The sequence below is a fragment of the Patagioenas fasciata genome, chromosome 1 (genome assembly GCF_037038585.1).
Source record: "Patagioenas fasciata isolate bPatFas1 chromosome 1, bPatFas1.hap1, whole genome shotgun sequence".
In the NCBI taxonomy this organism is placed as follows: domain Eukaryota; kingdom Metazoa; phylum Chordata; class Aves; order Columbiformes; family Columbidae; genus Patagioenas; species Patagioenas fasciata.
In genome coordinates this window covers 7,739,563-7,765,461 of record NC_092520.1, presented here as the reverse complement: position 1 = coordinate 7,765,461, position 25,899 = coordinate 7,739,563, and the positions used below count along the sequence as shown (strand labels likewise).

The 25,899-nt window shown below is 39.0% G+C and overlaps 1 protein-coding gene across 7 annotated transcripts in view; it reads right to left on the bottom strand.

Moving 5' to 3' along the window:
* Positions 1-25,899, bottom strand: part of PICALM (phosphatidylinositol binding clathrin assembly protein) — a 73,399-nt gene that overhangs the window by 18,224 nt on the left and 29,276 nt on the right. For 3 of the 7 annotated variants that reach the window (XM_071799765.1, XM_071799799.1, XM_071799879.1), the window contains exons 2-14: positions 24,068-24,210; positions 21,298-21,373; positions 19,969-20,071; positions 17,764-17,857; positions 17,142-17,253; positions 15,705-15,811; positions 13,806-13,847; positions 13,003-13,088; positions 11,669-11,792; positions 11,189-11,325; positions 8,225-8,325; positions 3,218-3,367; positions 1,236-1,316 (exon numbers count right to left, since the gene is read on the bottom strand). In XM_071799765.1, coding sequence (XP_071655866.1) covers positions 1,236-1,316; positions 3,218-3,367; positions 8,225-8,325; positions 11,189-11,325; positions 11,669-11,792; positions 13,003-13,088; positions 13,806-13,847; positions 15,705-15,811; positions 17,142-17,253; positions 17,764-17,857; positions 19,969-20,071; positions 21,298-21,373; positions 24,068-24,210 — 1,356 coding nt within the window. The remainder of the gene's footprint in view (positions 1-1,235; positions 1,317-3,217; positions 3,368-8,224; positions 8,326-11,188; positions 11,326-11,668; positions 11,793-13,002; positions 13,089-13,805; positions 13,848-15,704; positions 15,812-17,141; positions 17,254-17,763; positions 17,858-19,968; positions 20,072-21,297; positions 21,374-24,067; positions 24,211-25,899) is intronic. The other 4 variants (XM_071799934.1, XM_071799967.1, XM_065833131.2 and 1 more) reach the window with 2 other exon arrangements.

Sequence of the window (25,899 nt, the reverse complement as noted above, 5' to 3'; positions counted from 1 at the left end):
GTCAGTAGGTCAGAGAGGTTCTCCTGCCCCTCTACTCTGCCCTGGTGAGACCACACCTGGAATATTGTGTCCAGCTCTGGGCCCCTCAGTTCCAGAAGGACAGGGAACTGCTGGAGAGAGTCCAGCGCAGGGCAACAAAGATGCTGAAGGGAGTGGAGCATCTCCCGTGTGAGGAAAGGCTGAGGGAGCTGGGGCTCTTTAGCTTGGAGAAAAGGAGACTGAGGGGTGACCTCATTAATGTTTATAAATATGTAAAGGGTGAGTGTCACGAGGATGGAGCCAGGCTCTTCTCGGTGACAACCAATGACAGGACAAGGGGTAATGGGTTCAAACTGGAACACAAGAGGTTCCACTTAAATTTGAGAAGAAACTTCTTCTCAGTGAGGGTGACAGAGCCTGGCCCAGGCTGCCCAGGGAGGTTGTGGAGTCTCCTTCTCTGCAGACATTCAAACCCACCTGGACACCTTCCTGTGTAACCTCAGCTGGGTGTTCAGCAGGGGGACTGGACTGGATGATCTTTCAAGGTTCCTTCCAATCCCTGACATTCTGTGATTCCACAAACCATTTACTGAGGGTATTTCCTAAACCTTGCACAGCAATGATGCCAACACTCCCTGCTCAATCTCTTTAGCTACATGTAGAAATCTATTCTATTTAGCTACTTATTACAGAATGTCTTGAGTTGGAAGGGACAGATTACCCTCTGTCCCAGTTTCACAGCCCATCTAGTGACCAGGATGGTATTTTGGTGATTCTGTGATTCCAGAGCCAGCATCAGTCCTGGCTCACTATTTGGACATTAATGCAGCAGATACCTCCTTCTCATGTTGCGTTGCGAAGCTTTGTACTAGTTTAGTGCACTGTTTAAGAGTAATGTATCGACAAAAACCCCATAAGCAGCAAGAACATCCCAATCCCTTCATCTTAAAAGCGATGAGGCAGATGAGAAGATACTTATAACATGCAAGTCTTTTGTGTCATATGCAGCAACATGTAAACTACCAGAGATCCTGAAATGGGGAGATACTCATTTCATGTTTAGATCTGATAAGCCTTAGTTCAGCACAAACTGAAAAAATACTGACTGTTTGTGATGACACACCTAGCACAAGCACACAAATTAAAACTGAGCCACCATAATAACGCACTTCTGTAGCCATAGCGTATCCACTAGTTCTACGCACACACCACACCAATGTCTTTTTATGTGTGTAAGGCTGTATCCCATTACCTACCTCCGAATAGACCAGCTACAGAAGAAGGCTCATTGCGGAAATGAGAAGCATTAGGGTAAGCTTGAGGACCACAAAAAGAATCTGATAAGGCATTTCACACGAGAGAGAAAGAGAGCCAGGAAAGGAGAAGAGGGAGAGTTACAGAAAGAGAACCAAGATATACTGGTTATCTGCTATTCAAAAATATAATTTCAGGACAGTCTATAAATCCACATATACTCTAATGACATAGAACCAATGGAAAGAAATCAGCACACAGACATACAGTAAGAAACAAGTTTACATCATCTAGAACACAAAAGGAGAAAGCATGGTTTCAAAGTTACAGCTAGATTATAAATACTTTATTTATTTTTTTTATTTTCCAATCAAATGCCATGTTTTACACCCTTGGAAAAAATGAGTGTAAAAGTTTCACGGCATTTTGCTTATACCTGAAGTATAAGGATACAGCCCAATAGTGGATTCATATTTGGTTGCCACAAAGGGATTTAGTTCAGTAAATGGATTGTAATGATCTAAAGAACCAGAAAGAGTTATTTTAAGAGCACATTCATGTTATCGTAGCACCTTGTTTGTGCTAGAGCTAACACTGCATTTACATTTCACATGTCAATCTGGCGGGAGGTCACTCTTTGGTTACAGATACATTTTTGGAGAATGAGCCACTGGAAGGGAATGTATAGTATTGATACCATCCATCTCCAGCCACTTCTGGGCTGTTGTGATGAATACTACACAAACCATTGAATGTCACAAAAACCATCAGGCTCCTTGTTCACAGCCTCACAACTTTTTGTACAACTGCAGAATTGTTTGGTGGCAACAGATCTGATTGAATAACGACTCTACTAAAAAAGGGGGATTTCAAATTATCATTCCACATTCACATGAACCATACACATTTTATTTGAAGTGTGGGAAAGACCGATTAGAAGCACAAGCCAATTATTCCGCAGTAGCACCAGCTTCAAGTATTTGTGTACTACTGCCTCAGCCAGCTAATCCTGCCGGGAATTGTGGAGAGAAGTTCACAGCAAGATCTCTCATGCTTGATCTTGCTTTCTCTCTCCATTAACCAAACACAAGGTAGGAAAGTAGTTAAGGTGATAAAGTGTAGGTGGTATGAACATCTCGAAGGAGATGCCTTCGTTTTATCTCTGTTAACAAGTATCAGAGATATCAAAAAATCTCTTTGTTATAAGAGTCTGCATTCTTTCATGATCAATTCTAGTGGGGTTCATCCTACAAAAAGAAAGCCCTGTTGGTGCAGCACGTTTGTTTTTCAACTTATCTTTAGGAACAGAACTGGCACGTAATTAATTGATTTTTAGTTTATGAACGCTAACTTAATTCTCCATATTGAAAAGTAATCAAATTGCTATGCAGCTGCATCAACGCACATATGTTTAAAGGATTTCTGATATGACAGCCATGCTGAATCACCTCCAAAGTCAGATTTCAGAAGTTTTTAAAAGGCAAGCCATTATTTTTCCCCTAATAGCTAACCAGTTCGAGTAGACCATGCGGCAGACGTGCAGGGCTTTACCAGTTTTGTAATCCCAACATAATGGGGGGGGGAAACACCCACTACCAAAAAAAAAAATAAATAGATTAAGCTCTGATGTTTAAAAAGAACATTTCAACCCGAGGAACAAAGTAGCAGCATTTTCTTTTCATTCTCAGGTACATGAAGTATTTTACCTTAAAATTCCTAAACATAAGAGTCTGCGTGTAAGATCAGACTCAAACAACTGCTTCAACTGTAACCAAGTTCCTTTCCATCAGGTACAAGCCCGTCTAGGTAGCCAAGCAAGGATTTTAACATCATTTTCATGGCACAATTACTAAATCAATTCTAACATAGCACAAATCATCTCGTTACTTTTAGTTTCTGATAGGTCCCACAAATTTACTTTAGAAACTAAAATAATGTTAAAATTTTTTAGGAAATACGAAATTAGTTTAAAATGGTACGTTACCAACAAACATTTCATGTGTGGGTGTCCTACTGGTGAAAGTAGATACATCAGAAGACACAGACAGATGAGCAGCATCGTTAGTTTTTGTAAGGAAAGGGTTTAGGTTTGGAATGGCATCATCAACACTATCAACAGTAGCAGAAAAAGGATCTGTTCAATTCCAGAGAGCAAGAAAACAAGAAAAGGGAGATGGATTTAGTTACATGCTGCTGCCTAGGGATAGAAGAGTAAGAGTTAAGAAGAGTCCAGGCAGTCTAGTTTTCTCCTGACACCTCTGAACTTGGGATGACCTGGCTAATTGCTTCATTTTTCAATTGCCCAGAATTATCCATTCTCTGGTCAACAACAGTACAGCTAGTAGCTATGTATTTAATTGTTTTTAATTAATACCATCTAGGTGTCATAAAGTGTGCTTTATACTGAAAATGAGTATATTATTCCTCTTTAAACACAATCACTTTGCTTCACTCAGTCACGTCCTGACACTTGCAATGAATTCGCTGGAGCAGAAACTGATGCTTCACACAACAGCACCCAGGTGGTAAGTGCGGATTCGATGCAATATCACCCTGAGGATAGCTTTAAAAACCCAAATAAACAAAACCAGAGCTGTACTGTTCTTTCTTCAAACCCTGTTTATTGATATATGTATTTTTTCGTTAGTAGGCATTATGAAATGTTCAAGAGCTGCAAATACACCAAGGACAAAAGCACTTTCCTGACTGGGGTATCAGGAGCAACGAGCTTGTTGTGGATACACCATGAGCTGCAAGGAAAAACCTGCTCTGCGTTGGGGGTCTGCAGTTGGTGAGCAGTGACAAGGAAAACATTCCTTATTAAAAAAAGTTGTACCCTACTGGGAAATGAAGGAAACACAGATCTACATGAGTCATTTCCCGAGGAATACAAGAGAGTCTCCTGAGGAGGGATACAATTGCCAAGCTCAAATACTCCTGTATTCCAGGATCCAACAGAAACAGGACAGGAAAGGCAGCTACAGCACTTGCTGACAGGAGGAGCCATGGTTTAGCTGTCTGGCTTCAAAGCCCACAAATCTGCGATGGGAAACTCAAGAACTCACTAGGGAAAGAAGCAGGAGTTGCATCCAGCCCTGTTTGTTTAATCACAGTGCCCAGAACTGCAGCTTACTCTTCTAGGCAAAACCACCCCAGAGAAACAGCTGAATAATAATTATAGGAGAGATTTCTTGAGCACTTCAGGTTTCTATTGTGCTTTTATCCTCAACTCTTGTAAACACCACCATGATGTGTGCTACAGCTTCAAACAATAAGTTCTTTTCTCTCCCTGAATCTGATCTCCTGATTCTTTGCTATAAATCCCACACAGCTTGATAACATATAGATTTCAGTCATATGCAACTCCTAAAGAAAATGAAGTTTTAAAACTGTAACTGCAATATTATTTGCAGGCTTAATACATGCTTTGATCTCCTGTAAGCTCAAGTATCTTATTCAATTAGACCTGACTCCTCCCTCAAATTGCTTGGCTATGTTGCAACAAGTGCCATACCTTAAAAAGCCTTTTTATAAATCAGTCAGCAAAATGACAGCATCAACCAGCAAATAAAAGATAGGCAGAATAAGCTAATATAGTATTTGTAAAACAGAACAGCAATGCAAAACTTCTAACGTCTTATGTTTTAGATTAGTAAAATTATCACCTAATGCCAACCAGTCATTCACCTGAAGGAGCCCTTGCTTTCAGGTACTGCTTAAAACTGTTGTCAGCTTTGAACACTGTCCTAAAAGCTGCAGAACAAACAAATCTGACAATAAAGCAGGTCAGATTATCCTTTAATCAGCTTCTGTTTGCTTTTTCTGTTGCCACTTCGCCTTCTTCTGATTCTATTGGTTCTCCTTATAACTGGAAAAAATCCATGCAGATAGGTCAAACTGATTATTTCCACACTGATACATTTGTTTTGCTTCTTAAGTTTAGCTACAAACTGGTAGCTGGCAAATACAGACACATGTGGAATGTTCTCTGAACAATCCCAATGAACAGCTTGGATAAAACAATATGAAAGAAGCTAAAAAAGGACAAAAACTTTTAAATCATATTTGTCTGAAATTACTACCAACAGGATTTTACACATGCACTCAACTAGCAAATTGCCACATACTACTTTCTGTTCCCAAATCCCAGGTTGTATGTGGAGTTTCATGTGTTCTGACTAGTAAGACAATGGGATACGACTACAGATTATAAAGATTTTCTCAGAAATGTCCTCTGATCTCAGATTCTTCACTCTTCTGCCTCATTCTAATTCTAGCCCGTGTATTCAGCCATGTCTTGCAAATCACCATTGACAAAGGTGACCGAAAATTAACAGGATCTGGGCATTTTATATCCTTGCATATTCAGATTTTTAAAAATCACTCTATCTCCTAACAGTAACACCTCAACATTTCTAAATCCCAGTTTCATCCCTGAATACACACGGCATCTGTTTGTATCAGTGGACTCACTCTGCACCTTCAGGCTGTCATTAGGAATCAATGGTTCAGGTGCACTTCAAAGAATCATTTCAGTTTTGCAAACTTCTACCTTTCAGTTATCCAACTAAGAGAACTACGACAAAGGCTTCTCCGTGACATCTCTTACGGCTGCCCAGGGGGGTTGTGGAGTCTCCTACTCTGCAGACATTCAAACCCGCCTGGACACCTTCCTGTGTAACCTCAGCTGGGTGTTCCTGCTCCGGCAGGGGGATTGCACTGGATGAGCTTTCGAGGTCCCTTCCAATTCCTGACATTCTGGGATTCTGAGTTTGAAAAAAGTTAACTGAAAACATAAATTACAGAACCCATCCTCTGGGAGTTTTTAATCTCATTACCTTTAACATTTTTGGAACCGCAAAACAGAAGGCAGCAACCCCAATATAACGCCTTTGTAGCAATCCATCCTTTTATTACACACTAAAGAGTTACTGCACGAAATTTTAAACAGTAATTGATTTTAGCCCATTGCAAGTTGTAACTGGATTGATTCTCTTCTCAAACTCGCCATATACACCAAATACAAACATCACCATGTCGGAAAATTACCTACGGGAGGGTGTGCAGTGGTTACAGAGCACAGGACTGGAAATAGCTCAGGTTCCACTCTTGGCTCTGCCACCGACTTGCCGTTTGGCTTCAGACAAGTCAGTTAATTGCTCAGATTTCCCATCTGTAAAATGCGGAAAGTACTTCTTATCTACCTCACTTATATGAAGCGAGTATTCATGGCTCTAAAGCTGAAGAGATTCTTTTTCTTTTTGATGAAAGGTAACACAATAAAAAAAAGTGATCCCAGAATTTTAGCAGACAATCCAAAATTTTGACAGTTAATTAAATCTTCAAAGTATTTAGAAATGTGTCAATAGTAATCAGATATATCAATGACTATTACTCAAGACACTAAACAGGAGCAACACAACACTGAACAAACAGACTGTCAGGCTCAATTTTCAGGTTAATAAAGAAATGCCAGATTGTGATGTGACCTTCAAGAGGAAGATAATTTCCCCTTTTATCTCTCGCCCATAAAACAAAAGGGACAAGCTGAAACAGAAGATCATTTCCAGAAAGCAAACAAGATGAGCCTAAACATTCTTCTCCATTTTTAAAGCCTATTCAACATTGAAATTTGTATGTACCACTCCACACGCTCCTCACTGCATCTTCCTCAAAAGATGCTCTTCTCAGTAAATCTAAAGGACAAGCTATCATATATATTAGTATTCCTTCTGTCACTCAAAATTGTGTGTTATTGCCCTACAAATGTGAAAGGGTACACAAAACACACAGAGAAAAACAAATAGGGAAGCAGAATACATACACTGATCATTATGAAGATACACTAGATAACTGGAAAGATGTGCAGGAAAAGCTATAGCTCATAAAAAGAAATAGCAAAGTAAAATTTCAGAACAGGATTGTTCCATTGCCTACGTAACTTTCTGAAACAGCAACCCTCAGTTTCTCACATCATAAAGAAAGCATTTTTGCAAGCACCTGATTTATTTTAAAAATAATCTGGAAATAGCCACATAGTTCAGGAGTTTACTATTTTATCATCATTTATGTAGAAAAGTGAAAAGAAACACCCTTATATGAGATTTTATATCCTCCACCAGTATAGCAAATGGTGCAATATGTTACCTATATGAGAAATATTCTGGAACACTGCAAAGCAGCAAAGAGAAAAAGGTTTTGAGTAAATGACTAAACGCTCTGACACTCAAACTAATCTTGAAATAATGTCCATGACTTTCTAAAATGCTCTTGCCTCTCTGGTTTAAGGACTTGCCTGTATCAATAAGATAATCTAACATCTCATTCAGTCCATCTGAGCAACCGGGCAGAAATAATTTGGGTGTTCTGAAGTAAATTTCAGAGGGAAGAGCTCCTTACAAATGTTGCGTCTTTACTTAGAGATCCAATCACAGCTATTAGCTAACTGCTCTTTGTAGTTAAATGAAACAGAGAATTTGTAAAGAGGTGCCTGATTTTGTTTTCAATAATAATTTCTGGTTTTTCTTGCCTTCCATGCAGAGTTGTTACAACTGCCTCCTTTCAGGCGTCATCCAAGTTCTGTTCTATTATCACTTGCAAGTTTAACTTTTGACGAAATTTAATGTTTATTAAAAAAACATCTATATTCAAGTTCCCACGTATACCACATGTCTTCACAGGACTGATTTATTTCAGCTAAGTGTCTGTAGCTTGCCATGACTCAAAGACAGCAGTTATGAGGCTGACAGAGCTGGTCAACAATTAAAGTAACTTTGCTACTAACATGTCCCATAGCAAAATCCCCTGTAATCACCACAGGCTGCTACATTATTTTAATCCATACCCAGATGTAACTTTTTCCACTCCCTTCATCCACTTGTAGCTCGTCTTTGGTAAGATCTTTAAGGAAGAAACAGCCCATAGATTTGGGAAACATTGACATGAACATGGCCATAGCAATCAGAACCTTAATCCAATTCGGATTTCTTACCTCCCCAGGTACTTCCTACTTGTGGAGCAGCAGGTATGGGATGTACAGATGGATGAAAAGTTGGCTGCAAATCAAGCAGATCATTTGGCAGCTTTGAAGTGCTACAAAGATAAATTAATATAACTGTTTGAACTACATCACAGATTTCAATACAAGGTAAATGCTAGTGACTGTCAACAGTAAGGAAAGCTTTCTTACAAATTGGTTATTACAAAATCAATAGAAATAAGCCAGCATCAGAAATTCTGGTGAATTCTCAGTTCTCCACAACTTTCCACTAGCAACCACTGCTGAGAAACTGCCTTACACCTATGAGCTACTGAATTATTTTGTGGAAGGCAAAGTGCAAGAAGCCTTGAAACACGTGCTCACACATCAGTCGTGTGAATGAAAACTCATTTAAAAACACATTTTCGACTATTCAAAACCAAATTGAGACCTAAGAACATCACACAGAAATGAAGAGTGAAGACTTAAATACAACTGCTGCAATAATTTCAAGAGTCAAAGAGGAACAGTAAAATTCTGTTCACCCACAACTTTTTAAGCACACAAAATGGACCAAAATTTGCACGTATGGCTGCTACTATGGACAAGCTAAGTCACTGTGGCATCCAAGCATCTTTGGAAGTGAGACTGGCACAAGAATTTAAAAGCTAGTAGCCACATCCTAGATCTCTGCGCATTCTCTTGCTGACTCGATCACTTGTTTCATTTGTTTTTTACTATTTCAACAGTGACTGAAATCACATTTTGCCACTACTTTTAAAAAGCAGCACGGTCTGGCACAGCCCTATAACGTGAGCAGCAGAACCAACATAATTTTCAAGGTAAAGCTTGTTAGGGTTAACAACAAAGATTAATCAGACACATTGCAACTAACAGCAAGCAGCTGAACTTATGGCCCAACACATCCTCTGCACGGCAGCTCCTGCTGTAAAATCTGTTCTTTGCTCACAGCAGTTGCACTGCCAGCATCTGAATTTACACATGAAGACAAACTAGTATTTGTTTTCTTCAGAAAATAACGCTCTTGTCCTTTGCAAGCCAATGACACCGAGCTGTGTGGTGCAGTCAACACTCTGGAGGGAAGGGATGTCATCCAGAGGGACCTGGACAGGCTGGAGGGGCGGGCCCGTGCAAACCTCATTAAGTTCAACAAGGCCGAGTGCAAGGTCCTGCACAGGGCAATCCCAAGCACAAATACAGGCTGGGTGGAGAATGGACTGAGAGCAGCCCTGAGGAGAAGGACTTGGGGATGCTGGTTGATGAGAAGTTCAACATGACCCAGCAATGTGAGCTTGCAGCCCAAAACATGAACTGTATCCCAGGCTGCTTCAAAATCAGCGTGACCAGCAGGTGGAGGGAGGTGATTCTGCTCCTCTGCTCTGCCCTGGTGAGACCCCACCTGCAGTTCTGCATCCAGCTCTGGGGCCCCCAACATAAGGACACGACCTGTTGGAACAGGTCCATAGGAGGCCACAAAGATGATCAGAGGACTGGAACAGCTCTCCTGTGAAGACAGGCTGAGAGGGTTGGGGTTGTTCGGTCTAGAGAAGACTGCGCAGTGGAAGACCTTACAGCAGCCTTCCAGTACCTAAGGGGGACCTACAAGAAATCTGGAGAGGGACTTTTGTACAAGGACATGTAGTGATATGACATGGGGTAATGGCTTTAAACTGAAAGAAGGGAGATTTAGATGAGATAGAAGGAAGAAATTCTTCCCCATGAGGGTGGTGAGGCACTGGAACAGGCTGCCCAGAGAAGCTGTGGATGCCCCATCCCTGGAAGTGTTCAAGGCCAGGTTGGATGGGGCTTTCAGCAACCTGGTCTGGGTGAAGATGTCCCTGCCCATGGCAAGTGTTGGACTAGATGATCTTTAAGGTTCCTTCCAACCCAAACCATTCTATGTAGCACTTCAGGCTGTTTGAAGAGGCTTTATCAGATGGTTCTGTTTTTCAGAACTCTTGAGAGGCAAGTTTCAAGTTACTAGTTCAAAGCATACAGCCCTTTCAAATATCTGGCCTCCAAAAAGCAATTTAAAGGACAATGTATTTTAAAGACATCTTTCAGTTACTAACACTGACAGATTCTCTAGATCCTTAGAGGTGAGAGCTATTTTCCACATATTTGGTATCAATTTGGTATCCTACAATAGGTTTCTAATGGGGAAAGAAGGCTGTCACAGCGCTGAGTGCTTTAAAAGAACAGTAGATTCTTACGTGAGTTGTAACAGAACTAAGCAATCCTCCAGGTTCAGGATCACACAAATCAAAACTCTGCCTTCAGAGAGCTATTTTCCTCTACACTGGTAAAAGCACTGTACCTTCTGCTACTGCTGCTTGATTTGACAGGTATTTTACAGAATGAAGGTCACACACTTACTCATACCAACAGTTCCTGCTAGCCAAAGATGAGGATTCGTGTGCAGTGAATCTTTTGCACTATCTTTGCAAGTCCTTGCAGACAGAGCTGTTCCAAATACAACTCCAGACTGCAAGAGCTGCCTCTCTTCTTTCAAACCCTGTTTCAGGCTTTTTTCTGAAAATCTACCGAGAACTCTTGTTTTAAAAATCTAGAAATGCAACAGTCAGTGTTATCTTTATGACCTCCCACACTGAATTGTTATTTGACTTTTCCCAAATTAACTTGTAAGGTTCTTCGGTGACAAAGCATGTGTGTTTAACAGTTCCAAATGTCCACCTCACCGACTCAGAACAACTATAAGGGCTGTCACCAGTTGGCTCATATCAGAAACTATTCTGCAAATGGATACTGAAAACACGCTTCTTGTTATTTATGGCAATAGGTTATTTCCCCAACAACTTTACATCATTTCTTATATCACATCACTAATGTACTCTATACCCAACCAACCTTCTGCAATGTACACTCTGCAGCAGCAATTCAGAGGAAAGCCTCACTGCAGTTCATCTCTCAGTGAAGCAACACCATTAAGCGCACCTGTTTGAAGAGCTAGGGGTAGAAAAAATATCAACGGCTGGTGTAGTCATTATGTTCCCTGCTGCCGTGGACACAGGAGAAGCCGCAGTCGTTAAAGAGGTATGAGGTTTCTTTGCAAGTTCTTTTAGACGTTGCTCCTGTTGGGAAAGCGAGCCGGCGTCAGAAATCCAGAAACAACATCTGTGTGTGTGACTTTGGACGTAAGTAAAGCAAAGCTATAGAATTTATTATTTATTCCACACAGTGGTGTCAGCTGCTTATAATTACAAGTCAGTGGTATCACAAATCCTTCAGAAACTATTTTAAGAAACCTTCTATATTTTGTATGGTACATGCACATAAGATTCTACCTCCATCACTTTGCCAACAGTATATGTCAGTACTAATAACTCTGTTTTTTCCCTTTGCTCCTTTAAGAATTCTTATAAGCTATCAAGAACATAAGAAAAGTGTTTTCAGTTAAAAATTCTGTATTCCTACCTTTAAAGCTTTTAAGCGAGCCTGTTCTTCCTCTAACGCAGCTTGTTTTTCCCTTTCGTCGACTTTTGTGAGGGACAGGCCAGTGCTTGCAAGGGAAGAGACTGCATTGGAAAGGGTGGTAGCCCTAAAGTAATTGGACAGGAGAAAATCGGCTGTTAATAGGAGACACGTCATAGAAACATCTAAAGAACACTTTACTGGTATCCACCCAGCCTCCTCCTCAACTCTTTTAGCATTTGTTGTATCTTACACTGTACGAAGTGATAAGTTTAAATAAGATACAGTGAATGAACAGTAAAATGAAAACATCTAGAAAACACGCTATCTACTGTTACACACTGGATTTTGGATTCCCCCCCTTAAATGTTTCCCCTCCAAACTGCATTACAGAATTCATGTTTGAAGCCTTTGCCCTTCTCCTCTTTGCCTAAGATGCATTATTTAAAGATACAGGGGAATTTTTGATAATCTAAACTCCAATTCAAATTGTTGCTAATTGAACAAGTTTAGTTAAGAAACTCAATGCAACTAGTGTATCCCAGAGGAGAAGTTTGCAATTCATCATCACGTTAAAAACTGCACAAAGAGATTTAAAGGAAACACTTAACTTTTAAGCTAAAGTAATTCTGAAACGTAGCTAGCAAAATGGTGCTAAGCTCTACTATTGTCACTACTGTAAAAAAAGAACATATAAGATGTTACTGCTTTTTTAAACAGACTATAAAGAAATGCTATTTAATTTTCCAAGTCTTGCCCCCAATATTAAGCTTTTTAAAATTTAAACAATGAAGTTAGTTGCCTAGAGGACTCCTCTAGATTGCATTTTGTGTTTTAGAAAGCACTCAAAAACAGTGAATGTCTTTTACCATACACAGTACGGCTTTAATCCTCAATTACTTTAAAAATCCGCCCTTAATTTAAGGACTCCTGGAAGCATTTCCTTGCTTTTGACAGAAAAGGGATTCAAGCCGAGATACAAGAGTCTAAGGATATTAATCAAAAGATGTTGCACACCTTACAGAGGTCTAATTAGTAAAACAAAATGAACATGTGCAGGTGATAAAAGAAAAAAAACTTAGTTTATCTTCAGAAGTTCATGATTAGATGTTAAAAGTAACTACTACACGAGGGATACTATGGCAAGTGCCTCCAGTTGTGTTGACCTGGAAGAAGCTGTCTTAAGTACTCAGCAAGAGATGATAATTTGCTATTCTATCATTGCTAATACAAAATCCTCAACATAGGCTACACAAACCTTCATTTATAATGAAATAAAAAATAATGGATTTAACATTTGCTTCAACAATTGTTCAACAGGACAAGGGTCTAAGCACCTGCTTGCAGCTGTGGAATCTTTGATTTTCTTCCCTTCTAGAGAAGCTAAATGTTGTTCCAAAGCATCAAGAAGGCTACTCGGTGCCTGCAAAAAACAAAACAACTTTTGGGAACAGATCTGAAGAATCTAAGGTGAAGCAAATCAGTAGTTAAAAGACTTTCAGAGAATGCAACTGTAGGGCAAGTGGAACAACAGCTCAGAATAACTTAAACCACATCTTGGCATCCTATATGTATTTAATTACTTAAAATACCAGGTGATGTACTCTCCTCACTACATTACTCTGTCATAATGACTCACCCGCAAGTACTGAAATATGTCAAGAGATGTTAAAATCAACAGCTAGGAAACAGCAAGCAGACAACTGGAAGCAGCCAGTATTTCAAGAACCACTAAGAAGGAAATTGTACCTAAAGTCATTTCTATGTGCGTGCTCTGCAAGCCTTCACAATGATTTCAATGAGTGACAAAAAGCAAGCTTGCTAAAAACCACAGCTTCTTCAGCTCATGTAAAGGTTTCATTATATGAACTCGCAGATATAAATTGCATCTTCAAGCATGACAGAAACAAAGCTGCCTTGAAACTCAATTAGAGTATGATAGAAATGATCTATAATATTTCACAATAGGATCACTGCATATAAAAGCCACGGTCTGACAGAGTTTGGATTTAATCACACACTTGGAAACAACTTGGTGACAACGCATGCAAGAAAGTGTGAGTGCCACAATGCCAAGTTTTTCTGATTACGAAACCCCAAAATAGACATGTACTGGCAAACACATAATAGGTTTATCTACCTGTGAGAGATCTGGTATGTCTCCTCTGTCAATTCCAACTTGCTGTAATAAAACAAATGAGCTTTAGAACCTGTTTGCTTCTGTTAAAGGCAGAGATGTTCAAAAAGCAAACAACATTAAGTCAGATAAAAAGCACAAACCTGTCCACACACATTTTAAATCTTCACAATCTAAACTCTACAATGGTTGGTTACAATAAATTATTCTGTTAAATGTATACACATTCACAGTAGGCACATTACAGAGATATTTAAACAGATACAACCTTAGAAATAAAACAGAGCAAGAATCAAGCTGTCCTGGTTTTGTTAAAAACAAGTTTCTTTTTTAGTGAATTTGCCTGTCAGCTAAAGCCTTCATGTTAGCTGCATTTTCCTGGAGAACCCAACACATGTTTTGGTAAACCTAGCAATGGAATGCAAACTTACTGATAAGCACGGATGGACATCTCGCGAGAGGGGCAACGAGAAAACTGATGTCCGAGAGACTGACCAATGGTGTAGAACATTCCATTCACGTGAATACTTCATATAAAAGTGGGAGATCACGAGGATCTCGTCCCTTTTCCCTTTTTTCCTCATGGCTGACATTAGGAGAGGACCTTGCTGGTCGTCCCTGTGAACTGAGGCCTAGTGAGAGACTGAATCCAGCTCCGGTTGGCTACAGAGTCTAATCCAGGACTTTGGGTGCTGGCTCTGCAGTTGCTGAGACTTACAAGATTGGTTTTGTATATTTTGTATTATTTTCTCTATTCTTATTAGTAGCGTTAGTAAAACATCTTTAATTTTTTCCAACTCTCTTCTCTCTGTCCTTCTTTCCCTCCCGATCGCCTGTCCTGAGTGGGAAGGGGGGAGAGGCAGGGGCAAAAGGGGGAAGTGGGGGGGAGAGGAGGTTAACAATACATCTGCCAGGGTTTGATTGTCACCCCGCAATCCTAACCCTCGACACAAGCATTCAGAATTTTAAGGTTAGAGAAGTTTGCCTGTCTTACAGTTGCTGTGGTAAATTCTCAGACCTACTGATACAGAGCTGATTTGCTAAAACAAAGCACCTTCAAAGTTTTCTGTTTTCTAAAATGCAGATGAAACTGAAGATGTTCTGCACCAGGATATATATTCTTACAATCGCAAGATTAATACTCTCAACTTCAGCTGATAATCAACTGAAAATACCTGAAGGTAGTACCTCTGACAGATATTCTGTCAGGACAGACACCAAGCCAAGCTTCACAGATCAATTTTTTTGTTAAGAGAAATATGAATAATGAAGGAAAGTAAAACAAGAACAGGAGCACATCTCAACTGAGGACTTGCATAATACCAGGATATAATTCAGCAATGTTTCAGAAACTAGAATACAACAAACTAATGACATTAGGAGACAAACAAAGAAACAAAACATCTTGCAAGGTAACTGCATTTTCCTCTATAAACACACCTACAGCCAAAACATCTTTAAAAAAGAAAGTTACATGATCATCTACTTGTCTCAATTCCTCATTTCTGAAGCTGCTATTTCATCTAAAACTTAAGGCAGAATTGTGGGTTTCAAACTCAAATACAGCTAGAATCAGAGAAAGAAAGAGATCACCATAAATTTACTTTACTTGTTTAAATCAAGGCTCTTCAAAGCAAGCTCACAATTATTATGTAACTGAGGAAAAATTTTAAAATGCATATTCATACACCCTCCTGAAGTAAAAGATAAACTAGGAAGTATTTTGTAGCCAGGTTTTTCAATACAGTCCTCAAATGAACTAATCACCAGGGTAGAGACTGACAAGATGACCCTTGATGGAACTGCAATTAGGCTGGAAGGAAGAAGCGTTTGCTTTATGAGACAATAAGCACTTCATAAGCTGTTTCAAACCAAGGCACAGTTTGGCTCAATAGAGCTTACCTCTGCAACTTTAAGGAACTCTGAAATCCGTGTCATTCTAGTGAGGAACTTCTTATATATATCAAGGCCTTCTTTGCACTGGTTCTTTTTCATATCAAAGTATTTTTCTATAAACAGCAAGAATACTTGCATTAAATGAGAAATCAAGCATTCTGCAAAGGATATGCAAAGTATATAAAACAAGACAGAAAATGCACACAGATCTGTGTTCTTTTGTTAACTGGAGAAGTTACTACCCCTAATGTGCAGCAAATAACGAAAGCTCTGTCAGACGTGAGCTAATTACCGTGTGCATGCAATTCCACCTCACCTTGCAGGTACTACATCTCACCGAAGCATAACCACCGTGAAGAGGAGAATCAAGTTTAAGAATAGGTCACCCAAAGAAATGTAAATTCATCCTCTTTGGGGTTAAAAAAACCAACCAAACAAACAATAAACAGGCAATTTTACAATCTGGCAGTCAAACATCTGCTCTATTCCAGTGGCCACATTTGGCAAGATGATGATATTCTCCGCCAGATGGATGACTCTTGTTATGGTGTGGTCTACACTGAGGTGCAAGTGATTGCAAAACACTGGTGCTGAAAGCCAGAGGGTCCCACCCTCCTTCTTCAAATAGCCCTTTCAAGGCCTGTTTCTATATTAAGCTTCACTAAAAACATGAGTGAAAGCAACTGCATGCTAGTTGTTCTTACTGAGGGAAAACAAGAAGGCAGCGGCTTCAGACTGGTAATGACTAATTTTGGATTTTGCTTTCCATTTTGCATGCACTGGGTAATAACAGCAATCAGGTAGCTTGATGAAATCACAGAATGCAGCCAAACCAAGCAAATTAACAGGTTACTTTCAACTTAATTGTTTTCCAAATTTAGGCTCCTCTGCATCTCCAGTGCGTGCAAGTGAAAAGGCCTGAAGCCTGGATTTGTAATTCCCCTTAAGATATAAGATATGCTCTAGAAATATAAGCCAAGCAATTGTTAAAAAAACCCCAACATTAAACTTTTGATAGGCAAGAGATCACAGATGCTAGGACTGTAAATTTGTAACTGACCATAACTTATTCCACTTAAGATACAAAACCTGATCTTGTTTCTTAGGGAAAAACATATCAATATAATAATTCAGGTTTCTACACAGTTCAGTGAAAAAAAACCACACAGAAACAACAACAAAAAACCCCACACAACCAAAACAAAGCAGTGTAAAAAAACCCAATAAATAAAGTCTTGAATTGTCTTTGCTTTCAGAGATTTACCCATCCCTGTATACAACTGAATGGCAAATGCAATTGGACAGAAAAACCTTGGATATAAATCTGACTTAGAAATACCAGTAATATTTTGATATTTTACAGTAAGACTATTTCAGCCCTTTGTGATTGTTTACTGAGCTCCCTCCCCAAAGTCTGACATTGCAGAAAGGGGTTATATTTACCCAGGAGGTTAATAATCCCTTCGTTATACGCCGCAAACAGTCTAATGGCATCTTTGAAGAGAAGCATGAAGGCAGCATTAATTACACCGTTTGTAAGTTCATTGCTATTGACCTAGGAAGATCAGAAGAAAGTTAATTGAACCGAATTGATCCCTTATTGGAAAACTTGGAGCTGAACTCCAGTACTCTATCCCAAGGCGTGCTTTCCAATCATCTCACTGACTATTTATGGAAAATAGCAGCACAGAAAATCAACACAGGATCACTCAGTACAGAATTAAATCATTTTGGGAGACAGTTCTATTAACTACTGTTCACGTTAACTAGCAATTAAAACAGGGTAGAAATAGTCAACTTTTAAATGAACAAAACTCTTATACAACGTACACAATAAACAACAGTAATTCAGCACAAAGCATTGTCTCCAGTAAGCGTCATATTTCTTTTTTTCCCCATTTTTTGGGTGGTATATCAATGAACAAAATGATCTGTGCTCTTTAAACTGTGCAGATAGCATTGAACCAAGTTCAAGACCTTTAATCTTGACCTATTTTAGAAGCTTGTGCAGGTTTGTACAACAAAGTCAATAGTATGTTAGATGTGTACATGCAGCTAAACTTACATTGAAGTCAAGAAGTGCATCCATTTGATTTTGTATAATTGGTACAGTTTTTAAGAGTTTTTCTGTGCTCATTGTTCTCATCACTCCATCAGCCCTGTTGTGCAAAACAAAAACAAATTCTTCACCTGAATTTTGAGGGCAATTGTTAGTGAGAAACATAACAGAAAATAAAATAGGATCATCAGACAACGCATTTAAATCATTGCCATTCAAAGCAGCATTTTGATGTTTAGGAATGCCGTCTAGCCAATACAATTGTAATAACTTCAGTGTACAAAAGCAACAACTTTCGTTTGGCCAAAATATGAATCCAAGATGAAGTTTTATCTGGGGGAAATGAAACTGATAGTGCTCAGAGCTATAACGCATCAGGTAACCAAAAGAAGCTCTGAAGGTTATTTCTGAGGCAGATTTTTACCTACGCTTTTTCGAATCACCTTATTATTATTTTATGTCAGTTTGGATGATTTTCAAGTAAAAGCAGCAAGAAAGAATAAACCAATATGACAGGATATTTTTAAATTTTTTTAAGGAAGATTATAGGGACTACGTGACACTTCCTTTTAATGGCTGACTACTATTTGCTTGTTTATTAGTTGTCCAGATTAAACAGACTAAGACCAAGAAAAACAACAACTGAGAAAGACTAAATCGCCTCAGTGACAAGAAACAACCGCTTTCTATGAGACAGACCAGCCAGCCCTGCAGTTGCATGAGCGTGCACACAGCAAACCAAATGTTCCCTGCAAGCGCAGATCCCTCGGAGCATCCACACGGAAAAGCCCGTGGCTGTTCTCCAGGCTGGAAAGGAATGGGGAACACGCTGCTTCCAGCTTTCTACTTGTGCCTTCTGCTCTGTCCTAACAACAAAGAGCAGCTGCAACAAGCCTAACACGGCAGGGCATGGGAGCAGAGCCACTGAGAAAATATATGAGGTGTGGAAAAAGGCAAATTGCTGCCATCAGAACAGTAATTCCTGCTGGGTCACTAAATGACCTCCAGGCACATGCTATGGGCTAAATAAGTCATTGCCTAAACCAGTTGATTACAGAGCAACTGTCTAACTCTAGTGTATCTGCAGCCACATGATTGCACACACATCCTATATGTGGGAAAGGCCAAGTGTTTCGTTAATATGTTGTTGGGACAGGAACAGAGAGAGGAGCCCAAGCATCCCCCTTTGCCATCAGATTTCAAACTGAAATGGACAGTACAGTACTAGCAAGGAGGTATAAGGGATCTGGATGGTCTTCTCGGGCCAATTTCAAATGGCTTTGCAACACTAACACAAGGTATTGTGAGGCAGCTCACTACTGAAATTAACTCAATTAACAGTTTTAGGTTGAGATTTTCGTGTGTTAGTTAGTTAATTCTTAACTTTGAAGCATTAAGATAAATTATCCTGTGTATGGATGATAAAGGACGTCCAAATGTACAACTAAAATAATGTTTTTAAACTTTAAGAAGCACTGCATACAGAGATAACGGACGCAGATGGAAAGAAAGACTTTCGACCACAACCAGTACATGCTCTCCAGTCCTCCTGGTGGAGATCTGATTAATTCCATCATTCACTATAGCATTCAATTTACCCAACTAGTGGTGCTCTGGACTGTGCTATTTTACACGTAAACAGGTACCTAGTCTCAAACAACTGATTTCTTACAAGCAAGCTCGCTTTAATTCCTGTAGGCAAACTCAGAACAGCACCTACAACAATATTCTGTCAAAAGCAGGAATTGCACTGCCTTTACAAAGGTAGTAAACTTCATACAGACATTTTGGGACAAGAACAGAGAAATACCAGAAAGGACAATAAGACTTTTCACTAAATACCTGTCATTTAAATATTCCAGAGCGAGAAACACAAGGGAACTGCATAGTCCCCTCTACTAACATGCAAGGCCAAGTAACTTGTGGTGTATCATGTAAGATTTGTTCAAACATCTACTTCTTGACATATACTTTGATTAATATCATCTTTTTTTTCATATTAAACTCTTAATGTTTTAAAAAAGAATATAATTGAAGTAAAATATTTTGCCAACATACATAACTGAACAGTTGAACCTTTGTGTGTCATGGGAGATTTCCAACTGAGAAAAGCAGACATCACTGGCTGTACTAAGAGCCAACACAGGTATCTTCCACTTGAATTACAGGACATAAAACCTCAAGATAAGCAACACAAAATACAGCTCTTACCCTCTTTTTACTTTTGTGAAGTCAAAAGCCACTTGTCTATAGGAAACTGCCTTTTCATTCAGATACCGACTATACCGTCTGATAAACGTTGACATGTCATAACCTAAAAAATAAGTTTCAGAAGCTTATTACTTCCCAGTCAACTAATGAAGAAGAACCTTAATCTAAATAAAGTGCAACATATTAACACAAGACAGTTTCATTACATTTTTGCCTGATTTTGTATAGTTCACCCATTACAAAAATTGTGTACATCACTGTATTTACCACGTAAATCGGACAGACAATACCGCAAATATCTAGAAGACCTGAACTATGCAGTTTATACGTTACTTCCTAAGGATATTACTTCCAAAAGCAAAAAGTATTTTTATGCAAGTTCTCTCATACTATGATAGAGATTACTGCCAAAAAAATTACATGATACATTTCCAAAGATGTTCATGTCAACTCATTCTCTCATTTACAACCAAATAGGAAAAAAACAGCACTGAAGGAAACATTAAGACATGACAAACTCTTTTACATTAAAATAGTGGCAATAGGAAATATTGGGTAACTGCTGGTTTAAGGATATAGACGAAGAAAAAGATCCTTTCATAGTCTATACTGAAAGCACGGAAGTGAAGACTCAATAGAAAGAGGCCATTTGATAAATCCTTGGTTATCGCTGGTTTCTGTCCCCAGGGAACAGCTCTGTGTGCCTGTTTTAGGACACTTGTGGCAAAAAAATCAGAAGCAGCTATATAAAAGGTAATGAGGGAAATACAGAAAGTAAGAAACAACCTCAGGAAGAAAAAAAAACAACACAACAAAAACCCCATCAACTGACAGCTACAGGTATGATCAGAACTGCACTAAACTGCAGCATAACAGTTTGGAAGGGTATTAGTCTCAAAGGGAACTAGTCTCAAAGATGGATGGAATGGTCTTCGAATAATCTTCCAAAGTGTGTTTTTGGTTTTGGACACAGTTCTTGTTTCACTGACAAGTTGTATCTGATGTACATACAATGCATTTTTTAAAATTACTAATCAAAATCTACTTCTCCAAATGGAGAAATCTCTTCAGAAATGAGGAACACTAACTCAGATGTCATCAGCTAAGAAAGTCAGAAGCACTTATAATAAACCTTTCCCAAAAGATCCAACAAATTCTGCCAGCATTCAGTTTCTGCCATGCCACGATAGCGTTTTAAATTAAGAAATGCAGTTTGGGGTAAAGCAGACAGAAATATTAATTCTGAAATGACATTGTCCATTAGGGTTACCCACTCGTATTTACCGTCCCCCAGCACACTACTGCCTTTTAATGAAAAAGACGCCTTACCTTGCAATCCACTTTTGTCTAGGAAATTGCTCAAATTAAACAATGTATTTCTGGACGCCAGATACTGGATAAAACGCTAGAAGAAAGGAAAAATTTGAACACTTTTACTAGATTATCAATGAGCTGCAACTGAGGTTAACAGTACTAGAAACTCTTTATCCATTTTATGAAATTCAGCTTTTATTTTTTAAGATGGATTTCAAATCTGGAAACTACTACAAAACCTGAAGCTACTTATTATTTTTTATGTAAAAATCTGTGAATGAATCAGTCACAGAGAAACTACATGAAGGCCTCTGACTGAAAGAATTTTTCTTTTAAGCCAGAATATGAAACTGGAAATTGTGAAAAAATTCGACCAATATGTTCTCATTTTACAGGCTCACACTGGTTTCACCAACTTAATTTTATAAGTTGATTTCATTTTTCCAACTAGCCAAGGCTTAGCATAGAATTGTAATAGTACTTAGCTTAAACATGAAAATAAGGTGATATAAAGATTAGTTTTCTTATAAATCAAGTGTCAAATAAACACAAGAATCCATAAGACATTAACACAGTATCACACTTGGTGCATATCATTAATCACACATAATCGTGAATTACATTTCACAAAATGAATGATGCTATTTTCATCCTGTAAAGACATTTCAGATCACTAGCGCCACATTTGAATTTAGTAGGAAAAAATAATTTTGCCTTATGAACCATTGTGTTGAGAGCGGCAACAAAAAAATCCCAGTCACTTGCCATAACATTCTGACAAAGGAAAAAGTAGTTCTGATTGCTGCAACATGTACTATTGAATTATTTTCATTAGCATAAATACATAGGTCACATAGAAACAAAAAAAGACTGGAGACGAGTAAATGCACTCAGTTACAAATGAATTACATTATCCTGTATCCAAAATAGCGTGGTCAGCAGGACAAGGGCAGTGATCCTTCCCTTGTACTCTGCATTGGTGAGGCCACACCTGGAGTATTGTGTTCAGTTCTGGGCCCCTCAGGTCAGGAAAGAGATTGAAGTGCTGGAGCGGGTCCAGAGAAGAGCAACAAGACTGGGGAAGGGACTTGAACACAAGACCTATGGGGAGAGGCTGAGGGAGCTGGGCTTGTTTAGTCTGGAGAAGAGGAGGCTTAGAGGTGAGCTCAGCACTCTCTAGAACTATCTGAAGGGCAGTTCTAGCCAGGGGGGGATTGGTCTCTTCTCCCAGGCAGTCAGCAACAGGACAAGGGGGCATGGGCTTCAACTCTGCCAGGGGAAATTTAGGCTGGATATTAGAAAGCAATGCTTTGCAGAGAGAGTGGTCAGGCATTGGAATTGGCTGCTCAGGGAGGTGCTGGACTCTCCGTCCCTGGAGGTTTTTAAACTGAGATTGGACATGGCCCTCAGTGCCATGATCTGGTCAATGGACTGGAGCTGGACCAAGGGTTGGACTTGATGATCTCTGAGGTCTTTTCCAACCCAGTCGATTCTGTGATTCTGTGTGAAAAGCTGGAGGACCAAATGCTTTTCAGTTTTCTTACAATGGGATTCACAGATTCTCTGTAAAATTCTACACATTATTTCCATGTTCGTTGTTCAAGTACTATTTCTTGCTGCGAAAACTTTTATCTGGAGCAGCAATCTTACCCTCAATACTTCTGTAACACATTTGGCAAGCAAAATTTGTTTGCTTTTTTTGCCTTAAAATGTAAGGTTTTTCAGAAAGTGGTCTCATTAAATACCTGTAATTACTACAAAGGGTATTGGTATCAGTTTAAAACTTAGATGACTAGAAGTGCAAGCACAGCAAAACTGTATAGACTCTATTTTGGAAAGTGTCAATTACACCAGGGATAATGCTTTAAGTCAACATGAGAAGTTTGCCCTCTTGTGGCTTACTTAGCTTCAAAGTACAGATTTTCACCAAAACCAGGTGACTTCCGAGTGAAACCAGTATATACATGTGTATATATATATTATTTTAATCTTAAAACCCTCTACAACACAGCCAGTCAGAGGAAGCAGCAACATGACCTATAAGAACTGTGAAAGCAAACTCAAAAGGTTTAGTCCTCTACAAAAGATCATCCTTATAATTTTCTAAAGCTATCCCTCTTAATTCCAAAATCATATAGCTTACATTATACTGACTGTTTGCAATAAAAAGGAATGTTTACAAACACTTCAAAGTATATTTTCAGGGGGTTTTTAAATGCAGAAAATTCAAGCTGCTGCTATGCTTGGCATCTCAAAAAATAAGGCCCCAGAGGAATTCAAGTTGTGGAACACAACAAGCTTATTCCTTTTTGTTTAAATTGGGGGTTTAATTGTTCTACAGTATCTGGTGTTATTCAGGTGCTCATACTGCAGAAGGTTAGGGGGTGATGGTGGAAATACGTTCAGAATCAAGTTATGTGAGAGAAAAAAACATCTGGATTAGCCAGAGCATGAACCTAAAATGCTTCCATTTGCAGCTTTTAGAATCCCATTCGAGATAACTTCTGTTGGTTTTGTTTGCCTGTTTTTCTATTATGAGACAAACACCACAGAAAAAGGTACCTCCCGCATTCCGGGCGCTTACTTTTGATTCTAGAATTATAAACTTTAAATTTGAAACAAACCAAGTAGACAAGCATAAAATGAGACATGTTCATGCAGAGTGTTAAGACACAGAAAGGCAAAAATAAAGATTTACTTCAAGATAATTAGTGGAAGCATTAAGCTGACATTTATAGGAATGAAGCGCTGGAACCGTTCTCAGCCATGTATTTTTTTGTATTACCTCATTTCCGTACACCATTAGATGATGGGTTGTGATGAGAGATTTGAAGACCACTACCCAGCTACTGTTGGTAGTTCTTTCAAATAAACTGTCTGCCAGTTGTGGGATGTTCACATTCATCTCATTTGTGCACTGGATTAAATCTGCAATACAGAAATGATCATAAGTTCTGTGAAGGAAGATCAATAACATACAAAAAAAAAAATCGGTACACACATTTTATATAGTAATATTTTCTATGAAAACCGAGGGGCTTTCCAGTAAAATAAATAATTTCTTGAAAAGCACCATGACACTGGTTTACCATAAGTTCATCACACAAACCCCACTCTGCTCACTGCCAAGATTTCTGGTCCTCAACTGCTTTTGCAATTGCTTTAGAAGGTCCCGGAACAGAAGTACCATAATGACTTCCACCATCTCTGACTAACAGTTCCCAGCTTTCGAACATCTAAAGCACTAACAGCAAAACAATTCTCACATGCTACCATTTAATCAAGTTTTACTGGAAGATGATGACTAGAATTAATTATAAACCTCAGATTTCTGGCCTCTTAATGGACCAGTAAACCCTTCCAGACATTGGTTAAATGTGAGTAATAAATGATTCAAACACTGCTTAGTCTTGATACAATGCAATCAACACCTTTGGTAGGGCAGAGGAAGTGTTAAGTAAAAAAAATGACCCTCTAGTTGCAATGCCTGAAGCTGACAGATTAATTTAGTTACAACAAAGTGGGTTGTTAACTGAAAAGATGGTGAGGAGCACAGCAAAACCCGAGGCTGGCTCACTAAAACAAAGCTACCCAATTTGTGCTCAACATGGACCTCCAGCAGACAAGATCTAGTGATTCATCAAACAGTTATTAAAAAAGAGTTACACTAACAGAAGCAACTATATTAACAACCAAATGTGATACAGCATAGCTTGCTAGCATCTGGCAGGAAGCTTAATGCAACATAGTTCTGATGACATTTTACTACTATCACCAAACTTTAAAATAAAACAGTAACTTTCACTCAACGTACCAGCCCCGCTAAAGGTCGAAGCTCAATAAGACTGGAGTAAGCCCTGTGCTGCCTGTGGGCTACTAGGACTAACTGGAAACATCTGCTTAATCTGAAGGGAAACATTTAACCTCTGAGGACAGTTTATACCCTGCTATGAACAATCCTTCATCAAGAGGGACTCCTGAAAGACAGGACTCTCCTTCAGCCAGAGGCACATCAGCATGGCTGCCACAAACTCCGAACTAGTATGGTCAGAACTGAAAAAGCTGCTATTTCCAGGTTTAAGTATTAAAGGAAGCACGCAGGAAATGATTTCCACATTCAAAATGTCATGAGATGGAGAGATAAGCCATTCCCTTATCTACAAGTAAAACTGCGATGACTACAGGCGTTCATGACCTCATCTTTAAGTCACAGTTACCTATTATTGGATGATGATTTGGGGCTGTTAAGACAATGCTAGGATATTACTCAGCAAGAGACGTGCTCTGAACTAGATCATTAAAACCAAGCCCTGCAGCTTCTTGATCTTCAGGTCTTCCCACCTAAGTAATAACACAAGCAGTTTTGTGCACGGCTATCTGGCAGGAATGCACATTAAATGCAGAGGTATATGCACCACAGGATGTCAAGGCACACATTTTGGAGTAAGAGGTGCAAATGCCCATTAGAAAGTGAGAGCTTCTATTCTTAAATGCAACATTTGCCAACTAGTCAAGAGTAACAAAGACAGAGGCGCCACTTGAAAATCCACCATCTGAAATCACTAACAAAATTATATCCACTCTAGATGTTTTGTGCCAGAAGAAATTTTTTTTTTC